General features: G+C 33.9%; 2 protein-coding genes across 3 annotated transcripts in view; one reads left to right on the top strand and one right to left on the bottom strand.

Moving 5' to 3' along the window:
- Positions 1-2,751: 2,751 nt before the first annotated feature.
- Positions 2,752-17,463, bottom strand: LOC128244923 (charged multivesicular body protein 4b-like). Its single transcript, XM_052963070.1, has 5 exons — positions 17,134-17,463; positions 15,992-16,169; positions 14,915-15,029; positions 9,727-9,853; positions 2,752-5,863 (listed from the first exon to the last, which is right to left on the bottom strand). The coding sequence occupies exons 1-5, from the start codon at positions 17,327-17,329 to the stop codon at positions 5,802-5,804; spliced, it is 678 nt and encodes a 225-aa protein (XP_052819030.1). The 5' UTR covers positions 17,330-17,463; the 3' UTR covers positions 2,752-5,801.
- A 3,376-nt stretch (positions 17,464-20,839) lies between these two features.
- The window catches only part of LOC128244924 (uncharacterized), a 34,787-nt gene continuing 32,654 nt past the window's right edge, over positions 20,840-22,972 (top strand). For both annotated transcript variants that reach the window (XM_052963071.1, XM_052963072.1), the window contains exon 1: positions 20,840-20,927. The gene's annotated coding sequence lies outside the window, so the exon portion shown is untranslated. The remainder of the gene's footprint in view (positions 20,928-22,972) is intronic.

The raw sequence follows: 22,972 nt of genomic DNA on the forward strand, positions 1-22,972 counted from the left end.
TTTGAGCCATACAACAGTACTATACACCAATGATTTGAGCCATACAACAGTACTATACGCCAATGATTTGAGCCATACAACAGTACTATACGCCAATGATTGGAGCCATACAACAGTACTATACGCCAATGATTTAAGCCAAACAACAGTACTATAAACCAATGATTTAAGCCATACAGCAGTACTATACGCCAATAATTTGAGCCATACAACAGTACTATACGCCAATGATTTGAGCCATACAACAGTACTATACGCCAATGATTTGAGATATACAACAGTACTATACACCAAGGATTTGAACCATACAACAGTACTCTACGCCAATGATTTAAGACATACAGCAGTACTATATGCCAATGGTTTGAGCCATACAACAGTACTATACACTAATGATTTAAGATATACAACAGTACTATACGCCAATGATTTGAAATATACAACAGTACTATACGCCAATGATTTGAAATATGCAACAGTACTATACGCCAATGATTTGAAATATACAACAGTACTATACGCCAATGATTTGAGCCATACAACAGTACTATACGCCAATGATTTGAGATATACAACAGTACTATACGCCAATGATTTGAGATATACAACAGTACTATACGCCAATGATTTGAGCCATACAACAGTACTATACGCCAATGATTTGAAATATACAACAGTACTATACGCCAATGATTTGAAATATACAACAGTACTATACGCCAATGATTTGAGCCATACAACAGTACTATACGCCAATGATTTGAAATATACAACAGTACTATACGCCAATGGTTTGAGCCATACAACAGTACTATACACTAATGATTTGAGATATACAACAGTACTATACGCCAATGATTTGAAATATACAACAGTACTATACGCCAATGATTTGAAATATACAACAGTACTATACGCCAATGGTTTGAGCCATACAACAGTACTATACACTAATGATTTGAGATATACAGCAGTACTATACGCCAATGATTTGAAATATACAACAGTACTATACGCCAATGATTTGAAATATGCAACAGTACTATACGCCAATGATTTGGAATATACAGCAGTACTATACGCCAATGATTTAAGACATACAACAGTACTATACACCAATGATTTGAAATATACAACAGTACTATACGCCAATGATTTGAAATATGCAACAGTACTATACGCCAATGATTTGAAATATACAACAGTACTATACACTAATGATTTGAGATATACAACAGTACTATACGCCAATGATTTGAAATATACAACAGTACTATACGCCAATGGTTTGAGCCATACAACAGTACTATACACCAATGATTTGAAATATACAACAGTACTATACGCCAATGATTTGAAATATGCAACAGTACTATACGCCAATGATTTGAAATATACAACAGTACTATACACTAATGATTTGAGATATACAACAGTACTATACGCCAATGATTTGAAATATACAACAGTACTATACGCCAATGATTTGAAATATGCAACAGTACTATACGCCAATGATTTGAAATAAACAACAGTACTATACGCCAATGATTTGAGCCATACAACAGTACTATACGCCAATGATTTGAGCCATACAACAGTACTATAAACCAATGATTTGAAATATACAACAGTACTATACGCCAATGATTTGAGCCATACATCAGTACAATACGCCAATGATTTGAAATATACAACAGTAATATACACTAATGATTTGAGATATACAACAGTACTATACGCCAATGATTTGAAATATACAACAGTACTATACGCCAATGATTTGAAATATGCAACAGTACTATACGCCAATGATTTGAAATATACAACAGTACTATACGCCAATGATTTGAAATATACAACAGTACTATACGCCAATGATTTGAGCCATACAACAGTAATATACGCCAATGATTTGAGCCATACAACAGTACTATACACTAATGATTTGAGATATACAACAGTACTATACCCCAATGATTTGAAATATACAACAGTACTATATGCCAATGATTTTAAATATGCAACAGTACTATACGCCAATGATTTGAAATATACAACAGTACTATACACCAATGATTTGAGCCATACAACAGTACTATACACCAATGATTTGAAATATACAACAGTACTATACGCCAATGATTTGAGCCATACAACAGTCATATACGCCAACGATTTGGGCCATACAACAGTACTATAGGCCAATGATTTGAAATAAACAACAGTACTATACGCCAATGATTTGAGCCATACAACAGTACTATACACCAATGATTTGAAATATACAACAGTACTATACGCCAATGATTTGAGCCATACAACAGTCATATACGCCAATGATTTGAACCATACAACAGTACTATAGGCCAATGATTTGAGATATACAACAGTACTATACACCAAGGATTTGAGCCATACAACAGTTCTACTTTATATACTAATGATTTGGAGCCATACAAGCATACTATACAAAAATGATTTGTAGCCATACATACTATGCAAAAATGATTTGTAGCCATACATACTATGCAAAAATGATTTGTAGCCATACATACTATGCAAAAATGATTTGTAGCCATACATACTATGCAAAAATGATTTGTAGCCATACATACTATACAAAAATGATTTGTAGCCATACATACTATGCAAAAATGATTTGTAGCCATACATACTATGCAAAAATGATTTGAGCCATATCATAAACTGAACAGTGAGTAAAGGATATGGAGAAAGATAGGAGAACTGTGTCAATTATTTGTTTATTTATAATAATGTAAATCAATATAACGGAAAGTATGATCACTAAACATAAAACATAAGATGAATAAAGGCATTTCAGTATCAGAGAGAACAATATTTAGCCGAATCATCTCAAACCATATCATGGTAACATACCAAATATAACACTTTACATTACATGTGTCATATTTACAATATATGAACATCTTTAACGTTCAGCCATGAAATTTTCCTAAAACTTGTTATGTTGATTTTCCACAGGTTAAATGTAAAGCAATTAAAATAAGGTGAACTTTTTTTTTAAGTTATAGCCGAACATTGAGTGACACAAAATTAACTATTTCACTGTTTTACACTAAGTTTAAATAGATTTTTAGGTGTTTCTAAGATGCTGTCAGTACTTCTGATCTTTTCAAACTTTAAGCTGTACTAATAATCAAGTTAAAATAGATTTTTAAAGAGTTTATAAGATGCGTTCAGTCCTTCTGATCTTTTCAAACTAGTATTGATATCATAAATGTCTTGGTCATGAAATAACAGTTTTTAATATAAAACTACTGCTATAACTTGACGTGACATCACCTGCTCATTTACATCCATTTCAGAAATAGAAAAAAATAACAAAGGTTTCATTAATTGTGTTCAATGACAACTTGTGTACTATCCCCTATATATTTTTCATATTTAAAAACAAATATGTTAAGAAAGTATTTATGGATTCTTTTAAGACGTTCTGACAGTATCTGACAGTCTCTGGGGAAATTTTTATCTGAGTGGTGTCAATTCAAGCATATTCAAAGCTTAATGAAACCAGGACAGGTGACAGTCTCCTTATTTATCTTTAAGAAAAATTATTTACCTGGTCATCAGGCATTTTATTACTGTCATATTTAAGTTCAACATACCATCTTAAACAGGAATCTTCATGTTTTTCTTTCACTTCTCTGCACTCTCAAAATCCCTTGTGTAGTGCATTTTTAATTACGTTGAGAGAGGCATTATAGAAACAATGTACAATTGTCATTCTAATAAAACATAGAACTTGGTTTCATTTTGCTATAGATTGATAATGATCAAAGGTCTATCAAACAAATTAATTACAAACATAGGAACCAGAGCTGAAACCATTACAAGCAATTACTAAAAACACAAATGATAATGAAACCAAAGTCAAAACAATCGAGAAACTTTCATGAACCTGGATCAAAAATACTTCAATTTAATATAATTATATATACTGTTCTTTTTATGATTTCTGATATGATGATAAAAACTAACAATTCCAAAAATAGACAACAATACCCATTTCTTTCTGACCCAGTTAGATTATTCTCTATTGCAGAACAGGTTTTTATCAATTTCACTGTGCCAAGTCTTGGTCAAAATACCACTATATAATATTTACCACATATATTTGTCAATCTTTGCATAGCACAGGTCTTTAATTGATAAAAATATTGACAAGCTGAGAGCATTCTTTCCTTGCAATAAAGTAAAATTTAACTGGAAAAGTAGCAAGAAGTTTGGTTCAATTATAACAAAGATACACAGCAATAACATTAAGATTATAGATACACATTTCATATACATGACAGTTGATATATTGATAAGTTTGAAATTCATATGAACAAGATACCAAACACAAAGCTGAATTCTGATAAAATACAGAAAACAAGAGGCCCATGAGGGCCTATGCTCTACTGGCCTGGTTCTTGCGGATAACATACAGAAAAAAAACATATGGTGTACAGTGATTTACAAAAAGAAAACAAATAGATGTTTTTTTCTTTATATCAATAGCAGTTACACAAAATTTATTGGAAATCATGTACTGCAAAAGATGTTTTTGACGATGGAACATAAAATTGACACAATTGACACAATCTAAATACAGCATAAGTACCACAGATTAAGGAAATATTTACAGTCAAATCCTTTTTTAATGATAGAATAATCTTGAAATCAACACACATTTTTGAGATGTCTTAACTATACATGATTTAAATCATCATTACAAGAACAGATTTGAAAACAAGACACAAGCAGATTAAATTTAATGATTTAACGAACGCAAATTATTTTTGTATCATTTGAAATGCTTTAACATGCAGAAAATGTAATAAATAGGGGGTGAATAACAAAACAGACAACCTATTTTTGCCTTGAAACAAATTGTAAAGTAGATACTTTCACATCTAATTTTGGTATTGACAAGAATCAGTTTTGCAGCAATCTCTTTGGTGTAGAATATGAATGGACTTTTATTTTCACTAAAAGTTAGCAATACTGATTCCTATTTTTGAGTTTTTATTTTTAATTCCAACACTTTAATTAAGCATGGGGTCCAAAGATGTCAAGGTAAAATATTTATTCATAAATTCATAGGAAAAATAATTGCCTAAAAAATGGCTACACTATGCTGAAAAACATTCAAAAAGCAAAACAACATCTCACAAAAACTATATGAAATAACTAACCATAAGGGTTACTGTTTTACTGACTTCACATTTGTATACGGTCATTTGCCTGTTTAGCAAGTATGTAACAAGTACTACCATTCAGACATAATCCAAACAATAAAAAATAAAAATACTACTAAATACTTATTGTCAACTTAAAATTTTTAACCTATCCTTTGAAGAAAAGAACAAAATTCCATTAGAAAGAGATCAATTTCACTATTCAATTTCATTTTTCAAAAGAAAAAGTAGAAAAAATAGTCAAAGCACAATTTACTTGCTTACATACATGTTAAATAAGTTTAAACATGCACACATGTATAAAGTATACGATGATAAACAATAATTATCTATCGGCAAAATATTTTTATCAGTTGGAGATTAAATCAACTAAAAGCTAATCTTTAATTTAATCAGAGCTTTTCCAAATAGACAGGTCAAAATACAAGTACAATATAACCTCATTGCAGCACTGAACAGTTTCTGCAATCCATATGAATAAAACATGACACATTTCTGCACATATACAAAAGTCATTCATATTTTACCACACATCCGTTCTATAAAACATTCAATATCACAATTTGCGGGTTATTTTTAGCTCGCCCACGCCTCCAATTCTTTAAGTTCATCATCGTCTTCAGCAGCTGCGACAGGAACTGGAACATCAACAATTCTCATAAGACTTTAATCTGGATATTGATAAGTTATACATTTAATTCATTTTACCTTAAATGCGTCAAGAGCATAGCAGAGCGAATGCATGAGTTTTTCTGTTATTCCCTTACATTCAAAGAAGGAGTGCTCACTCTTGACACTTATACCAGCCAGAGTTATGGACCTTGCTTTTTGAATGCATATTGTCTCGGGTAGAATGTGTATCATGCATTATTTAAATACCTTAAAAGGACAAGCTTATCTGCTGATATAAGAATCCCTCTAGTGTATTTCCGGCATAAAACCAGCACTAATGTCTTTATGAGAGGCCTTGTTTCATCAAATATTGTAGAATCTCCAAAAAGAATGTCAATTTACATGTATATTTCATTTGGAGCTTTGGTGTAAGAGGCAGATACCAGTTTAGCCCTAAATTTATTTATTAATCCATGTTAATCCATGTTGTATGGTGCATGCTTATATTCCTGAAAAAATAAATCCAGCTTTCTGCATTGACTTTCATGGTCGTTATCCTGTAGTATTAGTTCAATTCAGGCAAAGTTTCTAATATCACTTGGGAAACTAAGTTAACATTTTCTTGGAGACAAATTTGTTTTTCCTCCATTTAACCTTTTTAAAAGCCTTTAAGAAAACAGTTCCAATCCAAAAATTTGTCTGTCTAGACTTTTACGCATTACATTAAGTTGCAAGTGGAAATGCACTAAGTCACCATTAGTGGTGCACATTTGTGGTCATTTGAAACTCTATACCTTTTAGGATTTCCTAAAGTCTCTATTTCTTTACTGGTAAAGAATATATCAGATTTGCAGTTGATTCATAAAAGTCAAGTTTCCCCTGTACGGACAATATCTTGAATGTCAATCGCTGTAAGAGATTGAAGAGTTCCGCCCTGGACGGAAAAAATCACCCCCACACATTGGTCTTCTTACAGGGAATATTCAAATGTAATTAAAGATAAAAGCAAATCACCACTGTAGAAAAACAATTAACACTTGCCCTGTCACCGCTGGTAACTAAATAATCCCTTGGGATAGTCAGTTTTAAAGTGATCACCTCAGTTCCCCATTTGCACCAAATTTTTATTCATGTATCAAACTTACAGTTCATTACAATCAATAAGCATTTGTTTGTGAAACATATTGAAGGGTAATTTTGCATGTCTAGAAGTACTGTGGTTGGGAGTTAAATACCAAAAATAAAACTAGTTTTCCCAGAGTAAAATGATTGCTCAGTTACATGTACATAAAAGAACATGTGATTAAGTTTATTGTTTGAAAACTTAGTTTCGCCTTGATTCTTTAATAACATTTAAAAAATAGAAAAGTGCAAGGTCATGTATAAAAACATCATTAAAAGTGAAAATGTGCCACATTTCTCATCAACACTTATGGTAGCTAAACATGGAGATAAAATATTCTATATAAGCCAAAATATTGATGTTCAACCAGCTGATAATCCTGAAAAATAGTTCAGGCATTTCAGAGATTTCTAAAATGCATTTTAGCAACACATTTTGGCATTTCACAAACTCTTCACAGACATTATGAACTGTTAATACATATGTTACTATATATAGTAACTCATTTGTACAGATTATTTGCATGACTCAGCGATTATCAGTTTTGCAGCACGGGCCGATTTTCGATTATTATTTTGCGGCCTGTAGAATGTTCGCATGTATATTTAATTTTCGCTTTAAAATCAATTTTGGCGACTGCAAAATAATGGCTTGACTAAATGAATCAAATTTTATTGATCTGCTTGAACATATTTATTATTAAAGTCCTAAAGGGAGGCAAACGCATTTTAGGAAGATATGCTAGTGTTTGATAACCAGTGTGTACCGTTAGGGCTGCTTATTTATTCTGTGTTGACATTCAAAAAACAAAACAAAGGAATCGGCAAAATTGAATTTACTTGAAAAACAGCAACTGTTCATACATGTTGACATCATTAATACGAGGTATTGCCGTATTGGTTTATTTAAGTACAAACAGTTGTTCTACTTGGTAAGTGTTCATGTTTATTGAATTGAATTCAGTTATTCAGGACATGAACTGACAGATGTCAGTGATCGTACAGAAAAATTCGGAAAGAAATGTTGTGGAATTTTCAAAGTGATCAATTGAAATTGGAATGGGAACATAAAAGTGACAAAAAAATGTTGTTTGCCTGTTTGGCTCATTCTCAAAAACTAAAAAACTAAAGTAAATTTAATTTGAGAGTGAGTTAACTCTTAAACTCATCGTAGTCAAGCGAGAGCAAAATGAGAATGCACAATTGGATTGCAGGTAAACTTTAAAAGGCAAACATATGTATTAAAGAGGTTAATACACAGTGTAGCCGGGCTGTTGAGAGAAAATTGGCCCTCGTGCTCATTATGTCCCTGGACTACGTCTCGGCCCATTATGAGTCACTCAAGCCAATTATCACTCAACAGCCCGACTACACCGTGTATTAACCTCTAACTCCATCCCCTGAAAAACTCAGCGGTTTAACATCTATCTCAAGGGAACCGCTGGACCCTCCAAATCTGGTATTTTTGAACCTTTGATAAATACAAGGGTTGTCCGGAAAGTTTTGAGACTGTGTCTGTATTTCAAAACGTTTTAAATATAAATCAACAAACAATAAATAGCTGTGTATTTAGACTATTCACGAGTTTCCTTTTGAAACATGGAATTAAATAATCTCATAATAAGGAAGGAAATGGTTGTCAAGACAACCCATCTTGCGCTTCACGGATCACTTTGAAATTGACGTTTTCTGAAAATTGTTCACAATTCATATATACTACTCCGTCTGAATAAAAGAAGCCAAAACGTCACGTCAAAACATAATGCGACAGAATGACGTCAGCTGCATCACTGCGTCAATTATTAACGCAATCTAACTGTAAACATGGCTGTAACGATCAGCAGAAGTAGAGAGGTATTTCGAAGATGTCGGAAAAAAATCCAACGTTGACGTCACGCACGGAGCAGCGTGCTATGATCAAACACTGTGTTTGCAGCGGGATAACTCCTACAAATACTTATACGTTTCTAACATGGGATATATAAAAGCCAGCATGTTCAAGGGCTTTGATATTTCGCTGACATGGATGTTTCAGTGACGGGCATGGAAATGTGTGCGATTTAAAGCGGAGCGGCAGACCATCAGTTGTGAGTAAAAGTGACGCAAATTCAGTACGGGACATGTTACAAGAAGACCGGCTGAGGACAGTGAGGGAAATTGGCGAATCCCTTCAGCTAAAAAGGACGGCTGCTGTTAATAATATCAAAAAAGAGTGGAACGGACAGATATTCAAGCAATGGGTTGATTGTCACCGTAAGTGTGTACGTGCAGAAGGAGCGTATTTTGAAAAACTGTAAATGACGTGACGCAATGGGACAACGAAGTGCTACATGGCTTGTAAACTGTACTTTTTGTAATGTTTGTTGTATACGTTCACTTCGTAGTACATTGTTGAAACTTTCAGGATTTGTTTATATTAGAAACAATTGACAGCTGATTAAATTTTAAATGCATCCTATGAGTGGTAAGCTTTTTATGAATGCAGTCTCAAAACTTTCCGGACAACCCTCGTATATCTACCTAAAACTGCTCATCATGATTTTGAACAAGCAAAAATACAAGCACTGCAATGCATAATATATTTCTTCATCACAAGTGCAACACCAGCCAAGCTTGACCAATATTGGCAGATTTTGGGGGCAATGATTTTCTGACTTTTGGTGCTGATGTTATGCATGCGAGTACATGACATCATTATCGCTTGCTACAACTGGTATAATACAAATCAACATTTTTATCAGAGTATTATCATAACTGTTGTCCAAACCTCTTCTACTAGCCACAGGTTCTGTAGTGGGGACTGAAGGCAGATTGTCTGATATGGGACCAACATCAATCAGTTTCTCGTCCAATTCCTCTTGTTCAAGCTCCTCTAGCTCCGCCATTAGGTCATCCTACAAATATAAAGTAAATGTTCATGTATAAGGAGGTAAATGTTCAAGTATAAAGTGGTAAATGTTCATGTATCAGGCAGTAAATGTTCATGAATAAGGTGGTGAATGTTCATGTATAAGATGGTAAATGTTCATGTATAAGGTGGTAAATGTTCATGTATAAGGCAGTAAATGTTCATGAATAAGGTGGTAAATGTTCATGTATAGGGCAGAAAATATTCATGTATAATGCAGTACAATGTTCATGTATAAGGCGGTAAAAAAGTCATGTATAAGGAGCTACAGTCCATAAATTACAATAAAACTGATAGGCAATGTGGACAATTGTCCCATTTCTGTCAGTACATGTAGGTCATCCTGCAAATATACCATCAAGGTTCATGTATCGTAAAAATTCACGTACCACAAAATCACCTGCTAAACAATCAAATTAGCCACTAACAAAGCACTCATCAAATAATACAACAATCAAAAGTCAATATTCATCAATAATTTGGTCTACTGCGGTGGTTTGACCACAACATGATAGTGGGTTTACATGTACTGATATTCTCAGCTGCTGTAATATCTCTTCACTTGTGTACAACATCATGCCATCACTCCTTCGCTCTTTCTTTATTAAGAAATGGTCAGAAATAAATGAATAGTAATGGTAAAGCAACTGTCGAATAGCAGGCAATGAAATTCCCTTGAGCCATTTACAGCTACTGGGGATAACCGATACTGAATATCTGTCAACAATTTGTAATTGCGTTTACAATGAACAGAAGAGTACAAACTGCAGTGCAAAAAGAGCAAGGACATAATTTCAATGGTAGCGAAATAATAACTATCATTATCAAGCATTGAGAATATTGTTTTGGTTGTCTCTTGATTGAGTGTGTGTGGGGTTTGGGGGTTGGGGTTGGGGGGATGTTGTGGTTCAAAGGATATTGATATTTGAATATCAGCATATTCTCCATTCTAACGAGAAACATAGCTGATGTCTCAAGGTGCATACCCGGTAGCTCAGCAAGTCTTCCACTCACAGTTATTGGCCCTGCTATAAGCATGTCATTTTTATTACTGGTAACATGTGCCAAAAGTACAAAGTTTCATTTGAATATCATGAGCGATTACTGACTGATGGCCAAGTTATTCAGCAAGTTTTTAAGAAATCCTTATTGTGCAACATCAAGCTTCAAATATGACCATGATCTTTGAGATTAACACAAAAGTAATGGGACACATGCTTTCCAATTGAACCTGACATCTTTAAGAATTTTCTTTAAAATACTCAAAAAGTTCTGGCAAGACAAAAAGTGACGCTATGAAATTTAAATCCTCGGCAGTGGGGGAATTTATGGAAGATGCACCTTCCTAATTCTATGGTATTCTACAGTCTTGTGAAATTCGATTGAGTTCCCATTAAAAATCAAAAAGTTATTACTGAGACAATGTGATTACGGACAAACAGTCTATGGACCGATGCTATGATTGCAATATGCCTCCCTTCAGGGGCATGAATAATAGACACTTCAGTCACATCCAAAGTGATTTAAAGTAGACAAAAATGTTAAAGTGTACCTTACAGCATTGCCAAGCTTATTATGCACTAATTAGCTAGTGTATATTTCAATAGTGTTGTTATTTATCTGTATGCTATTTATTGCACAGTAATACTCATTCTGGTAAAATTTATTTGTGAACAAAAAACAAAGAAAACACTCATGTTTACAGATTGGATCAGAACGCAGGAATACAGTTTACAGCAATGATAAAATTACAAAAAGAGGTGAAAGAAAAATTCCTGAACCATTTGATTAAATTATGAAAAGACTAATACATTGCATAGAACCATTTCATGAAATCCTTAATGTGAATTCAGTATGTTTATACTACACAAATCTCCTATCACTTTAGGATTTCATTAGTCTCATCATTGTTACCGACATTATATCTCCAGTACTAAGAGGTGAATGTTGTCTGACAGTACTTTTATATTTCTGCATTGTGATGATAGATTACACCATTATTATTAAATAACACCTTCCCAAATTAAACGCCTGTCATCGTGAAACAACAATACCCATTTCACACCAAAGTAAGTTTTCCAATAATTTTTCTGAATATAGTTCCGGATTTTTCTGCTTCATTTAATACTTGTGATGCCCAACCTTATGTGTAGCACATTATTTCTATATCAAATAGCTATGGAACTAATTTCCCTTCCAAGGAAAGTAACCCATAATTAAATATGCGTGGGTATAAGACCTTAATGCTTCCTTTTTAAGATGATTAGGTTCGATGATACCCGTGCTAATTATCAGTTTATGGATGGTGACATTATATTATTCTAAAATCAACCATCTAAAAAGTAATGCTTTGTTAACAATAATATATTGACTAAAGCAGGACCTGGGGACAATCACGTGCTGAGAAAAAACTTCTATGAAGGTGTGGAAAAACATTATATCTTGCCATAGTGCAAAAATGGCACCAACAAAGTCTCCTCAATAACTGACTTCAAGCTGGGCAATCCTGATATGTCATAATCGTTCCAACTAATAGAGATTTACATTCACAAATGCTGGCAGATTTGGATTGAAGGTATTCCGTTGTTGAACAAAGTAGTTAATTATCAAGGGTAACATAGTCCAATGAATTTGAATTAGTTTTCATAACTTACATTATTGATCAAATTAGATTTTTGCAATGTTTAGAAAACAAGAATTCAGGACAAGTAAAAGTATTTCCAATTTGAAAATAACCAGCCATAATTTAAATCAAAATATGTCTCAAGACATAAAATTGGTCCATTTTATTTAAGGATTGAATGTTGTAGTATTGTGGTCAATACATTCACAGTTTATGGAGTCTGAAAGAAGATTATCAATGCAATGATGAAATGTGTTCATATTGAGATGAATCCCAAAATATTCAAAATATTTCAAACTTCCGTGAAAATATTGCTTAAAAGACATTTAAAGTTGTAAGAAATTGGCTTGTGTACAAATTATATCATTGATGACACTGCTTTGTCGATGTTACATCCTTTTTTCCTGTGATAAAACATTGTTTGGCCTAACACAATCATCATTTTTGTCAATCAAAGGTTTTTTAAAAGAGGCTGTGTTCATGAATTAATTTGAACTGATTTATGCGTTCATCTAAGAAATAGGGATGGTATACATAGAACATCTTATACATGTACATAGAACATCTTATACATAGAACATCTTATACATAGAACATCTTATACATAGAACATCTTATACATAGAACATCTTAAGTCATTTCCTAACTTAAGTCATTATAAGAAGTCAAGTATCAATTTTATTCGAAATATAATCACTGTCATTGATTTTATTGCATACATGTATATAAACTTTTACTTTTCTTTTGATATTAGGAAATCGACTGACATTAAGAAATGACTTCGAGTGAAACTCTTATTTAGAATCAATACATACACATGTATAACAAACATGAATTTTGAGTGATAATCCTTGAACTAAATTAAATATTAACTACTGATGACAAGATTGTAACCGTGAATATTAATTACTGATAACAAGATTGTAACAGTGTACTGAATAGATGAAAACAAACAAATATTAATTGACTGGTGGGTCCTTAAAGATTTAGAATGATCAACTATCGTCTCATGGTAAAAATACTGTGTTTGCTGCACCTTTCTTTCAAATTAAACACTGTATCCTTCATAAGAATCAGTGTTTTCAATAATAATTCGTTCTTTTCAGTAAATTAAAACAATTCTTTTAATTGTGGTTTATGTTATTTGAGAGTATAAAAGAGCACATCATTATGAAAATTTATAAATCACCCAAGGAGATTAAAAACTGTGAAAATAAATCAGTTAACTGATTAAGCTCACCCGTAATCATGAAAAATTGTATCAACTTTACAAGGGAGACAACTGCTACAAAAATGGCCAAGAGAATCAGATGGGATTATTGTAAGATCAACAATACTGAATGGTAAGGGTTTTTTTACACTTAATAATGTTACACCAAAAACTATTAGCAGTGATAATGTTAAACATGCGCAATAGAAAATACACTTGTTCTATACCACATTGTTTGCTTTGGAATTTTATCAGGCAAAACAAAAAACACAGAGAGAAAAGATAAAAGAAGGTGATAAAGTTTGTTAATTCTAGATTACACCAACTCTTTCATATAACAAGAGCTGCTGTAGGACAGCATGTACGCATGACTTAAGGCGCTTTGTCTTAGGTAAATTATAATATGGTGTTATTTTACCTGCTTGTGTGATGGCCATGAACAATAGTGTGAAGTATGATGTCCATTGAATGAATGGTATTTGAGATCTGAATTAAAACCTCAAGCTGCCCTCAACCAAAGCCTTTACCTAAACGTTCTAAATTAATCAAGGGCCATAATTTGTATTTAGGATAACATGGAGTAACTGTAAAGTAACCTTATTGTATGATGGCCATCAATAATTGTGTGAAGTATGAAATCAATTCATGAAGGGTATAGAATTTATTAGTGAAAATCCCAACTTGCCCTATAACTTTAACTGGACAAAAATTGAATGTGCCCTAAAACTTTAAGTTCTATGTTTCTATTTCAATCAGAGGCCATACTTTGTATTAAGGATGATATGGAGTTATGTAGTACTAAGTTATGTAACCTAATTGTTCTGAACAAATGTGTGAAGTATAAAATTAAAAGAATGAAGGGTATTCAATTTAAAAGTGAAAATGTCAACTTGTCCTAAAACTTTAACCAGATGCTAAGAAATGGCCATGAAAATTAGGATTATTTGAGCCCAAATCAATACCAAATGGTAAGTGATTTTTACAGTTGTAAAGCTTGAAACAATCAACTTTAACCCGACGCTCATGCCGGGTTCAGTAGAATAGCCCTCACTATTCTTTAAATAGATGGGCTAAACCCGTTTTGGGCCCAATTTTTTTAATATCCATGTACAGGTATGATCATGTACATGTGTTCGTTGTCATCAAAGGGTTATTGATCTCTGATCATATATTATCAATTGCTTTTGTTAATTCTATCAGATCAAAAAAATTACCTCGTCCATATCTGTGTTGAAGCCGACTGGATTGGAAATTGCATCACTGATCTCATTGGCAATTTCCTGTTGCTCAGCAACATCGTCCATCAAATCATGAACCTTGTCAACATCCCTGGCAAACAATTATATAATTGTACTATAAGAAATCATACATTGAACGCTATCATAAAAATATGTTGACAAGTTGTGTAGTTAACATAATTGCTACATTCTGAAAAGTATATTGCGGTTGAGTATTCTTGAGATCAAAAGTTACATGGTGAACAAATGATCTGATTTATGGAATGCGCTCATGTTTTTGTAAAATGCACCATTTTGTATGACAAAATAAAGTGTGACAAATAATTAGGAGTGTTAAAACTAAGATTCCAAAAGTTGGAACCCTTCAGCAAATCTGATATTTGCTCAAATATCGTCTTTGAAGTCTACAATTTTTATTAGCATTAATAACACCTTTGAGTGATTTGCTGTTGTGTGATTGGTTGGATTGACATTATCGCATGATGTTATCTATGTATCGTTAAAATGTCAAAATATCCATCAATTTTGTACGAGTCCTGGTGGCATAGTAGTTAAAGCATCTGTTTTCTATTTTTGTCTCGACTACTGGTGTGGGTTTGCACACAAAACCAAAATACTTATTATACTTTAATATTCTTCTAATATTGCGATATCATCAAGTAAAATAATGATAAAAAAGTGTTTACTTATGCATTATCAGGAAAACTACTAAATGGGCCTAAAACATGAGCAAGTCTCTTAAAGATGTAGATCTCAGCTTAAGTTTATGATCTTGCTTTAAACCTCCTGTCACAATTATAAACATATATTTTAAACTTCATGCATACATTGTGCAAGAAAGTTACCAGTGAAGGGCAAAGTGGTATGTGTATGCTTCTTTAAAGAGCTGTGAAATTTCAAAAACATGGAAAAACAATGTGTCTATTACTCAATTTGATGACACTTAACTGATAAAAAAATTGCCATTTATTTTTAAGCAGAAGCCCTTAACTCAAGAAACCATCAAGCCTGTCTTTCCAATTTTTAAACTTAAATATGTATTATAAGACATACATGTTGTTGTGTGCTTTCTTAAGGGCCTTGGCAGCTGAGCCCATGGCTTTAAGGACCTCTGTGTTTGTACTGGCATTCTCCAAGCATTCTCGCTGGAATTCGATAGTGGACAGCGTTCCATCAATCTGTTGCAACTGCTTTTCATACCTCTTTTTGCGCTTCAAGGCTTGCAGTGCAACTGAAGTAAAATATGTTCATAAAGCATTAACTGCTCTGCACATATGATCATAGTCATCAAAAGATGAATGAACTGAAAATAATTGTATATATTCAATATATTACCAACAGACTTAACTTAATACTATCTAGTGGTAAATGTAATGTTTAATTTTAAGCCTTCTTTCCAGTCCCGACTAACTTGCTTCAGATGCATTTTTTGACTTGTCTGTTATTTTATTAACATTCATCTAACCTACAGGTATCAATTACTCAGTTGAATTATTGAATTAAATTAATTTCAAATTGAAAAATTGAACATCAAGTATCATCTTTAAAGGTACTCGACCATGGTTTGTTAAATGCACCTTTTTTAATAATGAAATAAAGTGTGGCAAATCATAATCGTCCCGACACGCCTTCTGGCTGTCAGTCAACCGTTGCAATCACAGCAAAACTGTGTATTGTCAAAACTGATGATTGTTTTGATAAGGCTTGTCGCTGCGCGGATTAAAGCATGTCGGCATAATTAACGCCTGTCGGTAATAAGCCTTGCCAGCGGAAGGCACGTCGGGCCCGACAAGCCATAAAGGCCTGTCAGAAACCCTGCCTATAATTTGCTATAGTGCCATGCTAGTACGGGCATGGGTCCAAGCCCTACACCAGGCACACTTTCCCTCCTGGTTTACTCTACTGGTGTCATGAAAATGAGTAGTAGTAGTAGAGTAGAAGAGTGCTTTTAATCTGAAATGATTTCAGAAGAAGTGTAGTGTTTACGGGTAGTAACCAGCATGACCGGTTAGCTCATATGGTAAGAGTGTTCTAGCAGACAAGGATTCTTTGAAAGCACTATTCCTTACAGCTTTTCTTTATTACGACGTACCCATACAGATACAGATACAGATTATCAATTTTATCATATTCTTATTGGTAAAATACTATCTGACTATACGTACATGTATGATAATCAATAAAAATACAGTTACCTCTTTTGTTCTTTGTGCCATTTTTCTTGGCTGTAGCCAGTTCTGAATCAACCTTTTTCTCCAAAAAGTCAGATTTCTTCATCAACATTTCCTCAATTTCTCTCAAACGCTGTATGGCCTCTTGTGGGGTTGGTTCTTTTTCGCCTTTTTTCCCCGACCCAAATACCTTTTGGAAGAAGCTCTGTTTTTCAGTCATTTTGGGAATAGTTGGAACTCTCAAATGACGCTATATGTTTACGTTACGATATATTTAACCTCTAAAAATAAACGGTTTTCGAAATCACCAAAGGCTGATGTTGACTAATTTCCTTATTTTCCTGTTATGAGCTAAATAAAAGTAAATGTTTGATTGGTTAAAATAATTCCTGGTCTCCAGCACGGAAGTAATATAGCTTACAGAATGGGAAACAATTCATCATGTTTGGATTCCCTCTGATATCACCGTAGACAAAATTGGGTGCGGGGTGATATAGGAAACAGTGGATTTGACGGGGATTCCGCATAAGAAGTGAATTCTAATTTTGAGCAAGTGAAATATTTGTTGAATTTACCTATGAATATTGATCTATAATACGCTGCTGCTTTTGACGACAATTTTATATCCAATATAACATAACTGCCCGCACTCAAAAGTCATGAAAATGAACTTGTTGGCTTTATGTAGACTCTTGTTTTAAAAACTTAAAAAATATATTTCCTTAACCATGATGACCAGAATAGTTGCATATTCTAAAATGGGTCTTATCAAAGTTTTATATGACGATAGGCATTTTTTAATAAATTGGTTCACGGATCCGCCGCAATATTATTTCGAAAACTCAAAAAAAAAATAATGAAAGTTTGAAAAGAAATTGGGAAAAAAATGGAAAAAAAGAAATCGGATTGTTTTTTCTGCGTCCGTGAAAAGTGATGTATGTTAATGTAAAAACCAGTGCCCAATTTCTCAAAACTTCTTAAGCTTAACAGGCTTAAGTAGCTTATTTCAATTAGCCGAAATACATACTTAAATCGAATTTGGATGAATGAAAAATGGTTAATCGTGATTATCATAAAGATGATGTCAGCCCTGAAGGTTTACAACAAGTTGCCAAATTAAAGGTACATTCTCTCACTGCTCATTTTGAACAGGTGTTTTTTAATAATAGTATAATAACTACAACACACTATTAGCTTGGATGCTGTTATTATCTTTTAATATTTTTTATTTAGTTTGGATGATCAGCTGAAACCAGATGGAAAAATACCTAAACAAAGATATATGTATATATACATATATGCATATTCACTCTAACAGTTTTAATCTGGCCCGGTTAGCACTGTTGGTAAAATGATAGTATACCAATTCGAAGGTCCCTGGTTCAAACCTATTGTCTGCTGGCTACAGTCACTGTCGTGATTTGATTCAATTTAAGTGAAGTCGAGGAATGTGCTGGTTGTGTAGCCCATGTTTTTACTGTGTGTATACCCCCACTTTAACTTTTAAAGTCTTGTGGCAATTAAGTGGCATTTTATTACTACTATCTATGTATAAATGTTCTTGAATTTGTAGACCAGGTTCAACAGGTTCAAAGCTTCACTACCTGTTCCAAAAATCTCGACATGTACCACTCGAGACGCTGGTTGGTGTTGTAGAAAAATTAACCTTGTCGTATGGAGCTACCCTATTCTCACACCCAAGCCCATGCCACGACATCGTGTTTGTCCGAGAGGGCATTGATTGCTGAACATATATGGAGACCATCTATTATTCAAGTAATCGAAATCTTGGTTTAGTTCAATTTTGCTAAAGCTGCAGAAAAAAATATCTTAACTTTAAAAATTCTTTGCTGAATAATAACTCATTTTCATTATTTACATTTCCTTATACCATTTAAAAAAAAATTGAGTCTTGGTGCAAAGTCTTGAAAGTTTATAAATAATATTTTTTTGTACTGCAGGTGTGTCAGTGAAGTTTGCTCCAGTGTGCTTTGTCTGTGGAGAAGAAGAAATGGTGCCCAGCAATAAGGAGCCAATTGCTGGTCAGACACAGGCATATTTAATTGTTAGACCGATATGTGGCAATTAAGTTGCAAATGGGAAAACTCTTGCAGTCAGGAATGCTCTTCAAATAAACAACAACAAAAAAGTGACAAGAAAAGCTGAAATTTTGTAATAATATTGATTTAAAGTGACATTAATTCAAGGGTAGAGTGAATAAAATGCTTACATCATGATTTCATTACTTTAAATCTGAAATTGGTAGAAAGGAACATAGGATTGTAAAGCCAAACCCATGTGTATGACAAAGTGAGCATTTAAACATATCAATATTTATTTTTAAATTGAGGCATTGCAGACATTGTGTTGCATTGAAAACAAAACATACTTAAGCATTCTAATATTCATTTTAAAATGTCATTCATATGCGTTTTTGAACATGTCTTCTCCGTTTGTTGACATTTTGAACTTTGGGTTTCTGATTTTGCCACCAACACTAAATAATAATTTAAATATCGGTATTGTTATGAACAGTATAACTTATCTGGATTCCTTTCCCCCCACCACCCATCCATTTTTTTAAAAAAATACGTGAACCAATGAATAAAAATCGGCCATAGGAACATGTCCTTATTGAATTAATTGGTGTTTAATATTAGTCTGTCCGAATTACGGACATTCCGGACCAGACATAACGGACAATATTTGGGGACATAACGGACCATATTTAGGGACATTACGAACCATCTTGAGAAACTTACGGACCATGATTTATAATGTATTTTTTTAACTTATTCACTCCATCGTCCTCATTCTTTAATAAATACTTGTATATGAGTGCTCAGTATGATATGACACATGCCAATTGTCTTTCATCATCTAACTGTCAAAAATCCTGTGAAATTCAAATAGATCAATGGTTAGAATGTAAATTTTTGTGAAATTCCAATAGGTGTTAAAGACCAATGTACCCACAGTAAATAAGTCTAGGGCCTGGCCGAAGTGGAAGGCACAAGCTTGTATGTCTGGATCGTAGCCACTGCTATAGTCGATACGATAAGTTTATTGCGTAAAACATTATACAATGTTCATAGCATATCACATACAATACAATGAATGGAGAAAGTACAGAAATACATTTTTCTGGAGCAATTTAACATGAATGATATAACATCCTATAGTTGTTCGAGTGTGGTTATAAAAATAGAAGTATAGCTAAATTTGTTAGTATAATTACATTAAATAACAGCAATTCAGATATAAAAGGAAATACGTGCCCAGTTATGTAAAACCTCCCTTAGCTGGTTAGCAAAGTAGATATATTTTGCTAGTCTATATGTGTTATTCTTTGTGTTACAAATTAACATGGATTCAAATTTATTTAACGTTGGGCAGTGGCAAAAATAAGGCTTAAAAATTTGTTTCTTAATTCCCTATATTTTGGGCACACAAGTAGAAAATGAAATTCGGATTCTACCTGATTCAGATTGCATGATACACAAATGTCTGCAAATACGGTACTTATAAAGTTAAAACAAACTGTGAGTAAAATTATATTATCATATGGCCCGTAATGTCCCTAAATATGGTTCGTTATGTCCCCAAATCTGGTCCGTTATGTCTGGTCCGTAATGTCCGTGACCCGTCTGTCCTATGTTCATTTAAAATAAATGAGTTGTTAGTGGATTTCACTTTTCATATGTATTTCACGTGAAATCCGCTAGTTCCTGTATCACCTCGCACCGGCGAAGAGTCGCTCCGTTGAAAGCGAAAGTACACCTGTGAAAGCAGCTTGCTGTCACCCATATTATTGCAAAGTAAATGGTTATTCTGTTTTAACCATTCAGTTTTTTCACGCATATGATGCATTATTTGTTTGAGTATCGCTATGTATCAGTTTGGTATTGAAACTGCTTTTATTTATGTTTTTAATTGATGTAAAAAATACACACCCATTTGACCTGTAACAACAAGTCTAACAGTAGCACTGCAAAATTGAACTTTGAAATGATTTTTACAAATTTGATGGAAGTTAATTTTTCACTATTGATGATATTATCTTTATCTTGTTCAACAACGTTATGCACCAGTCAATTGTAACCAGGCCCCACACCAACCCCACCCCCAGATCCAGGGAATAGCCAAGCCCGGTTAAAATCCGAACTGCGGGTAAAATCCCCGCCAAATGCCCCCACACCCCAGTTGTATTTCTTTAGACCTTGCGGTCAAGGATAACCCGTGAAAGTGTAAGCACTTATTTCCAACGGGGTCCTTTGTTTTTTTGCTGAAGGGACAGCGCGCTGAAGAGACAGTGGTGGGATACAAGGAAGTCGGGGTGCGATACCCTAGCTCTTTTTCGAAGAGACCCCTTGGTTCTTTTACGTGCTCGGTGTAAAGCACCGATACATGGGGTACAACTTTCCTGGGTTAAACCAGTACTGAGTACACCACTTTTCCAAGCACTACCCTTTAAATGCCGAGCGCCAGGCAAGGGAGCTACTTGTACCAAATTTTAACGTCTTTTGGTATGACGCGGCCAGGGATCGAACCCACGACCTCCCGCTCCGTAGGCGGACGCTTAACCACTAGGCCACGGAGACGGTTAAATATTTAAGTTACCCTAGGTAAGGCTCATTCCACGCTGTATTTGGCGGGAAGACAAAACCACCGCATTCACTCAGCTCTGCGGGGCGTCCTGGAAGGTAAAAACACGGCCCATTTCCCCTACTATCCCTGGTATACTCCCAGACCTGGGGGAGCCGTGGTTACAATTGACTGGTTCATTAGTGTATTGTCAGTGTAAGTTAAAGTATAAAGGTAGTAGATCATAGATGGCCGTTGTCCATATAAACAGCCGCTTCAGAGTCTTTGGCATTTTTGTTTTGGCGACTCTACGCCTCAATATCCAACCTGTTGTTTTCCTAACCAAGAATGACGGATCCCATCGCTAAGTATATTGAGCAGAAAGATCAATGGCACCTGCTAGATAGTTCAAAAATGGTGATGCTTTGTTGATAGATCGATATGAATTTGTGTTTCATGTAACACTTAAGTTTGATAAGATAAAGGTATTGGCTAAATAATATATGAGTAACTTTATGGTTTCCATTTAACAAAGTAGTGCTAAATATTGTGGCGTTACAATTGAAGAATATATTTTACATTGGTATGAATCAGTCGACTTGTGGCGTTTAGGGAACAAAATGAAAATCAAAATGTTGAAAAAAAAGTTTCCTATACGCTCATTATTGTGGCTAAGATGGCCAAAAATCAGATACTTAGCAACATACATGCTGTAGACTAGCCTTTTCATTGAGTGTTCGCTCAGTGTGCAGGATATTGACGGGCACATCATAGGTAGACATCATTAAAGCCACCAAAAGCACCCTTGCTTTGTTTTTTGTATTGGAGGATAGTTCTTGAGTTTGGAGTTCTCAATACCAAAGGTGATCGTCATACAGCTTGGACACTTTAATAAAAATTATGGTCAAACATTGTCAATATGAGCAAAAGTCACCCTCTGGAATACAATTGCGTATTTTGTGGTAAGCTAACTTTATGCGTTTTATTTAAACATACATGTGATAATTTCTTGGGTCAATTCCGGGACACTCGTCGTAATGTCAACGCACACTAGGGGGGTGGCCCCGGAATTTTTTTTTTTAATGGGGAACGTCTGTGGTGCATTCAAGAGCATATCTGGGGCTATTTTAGTTGTTTTTAACGTCGGGAAAATGTATCTATTTTGACTGCCAAGACATATTTTTTACTTGACAGCGTTTGTTTTTTTCTGCATTTTCTTGAAAAAATAAAACCACCAGATATTTTCCCAGGCTTTAAATTAAGTGCTAACCAGGAGGAT

The sequence above is a fragment of the Mya arenaria genome, chromosome 8, assembly GCF_026914265.1.
Source record: "Mya arenaria isolate MELC-2E11 chromosome 8, ASM2691426v1".
Taxonomy (NCBI): domain Eukaryota; kingdom Metazoa; phylum Mollusca; class Bivalvia; order Myida; family Myidae; genus Mya; species Mya arenaria.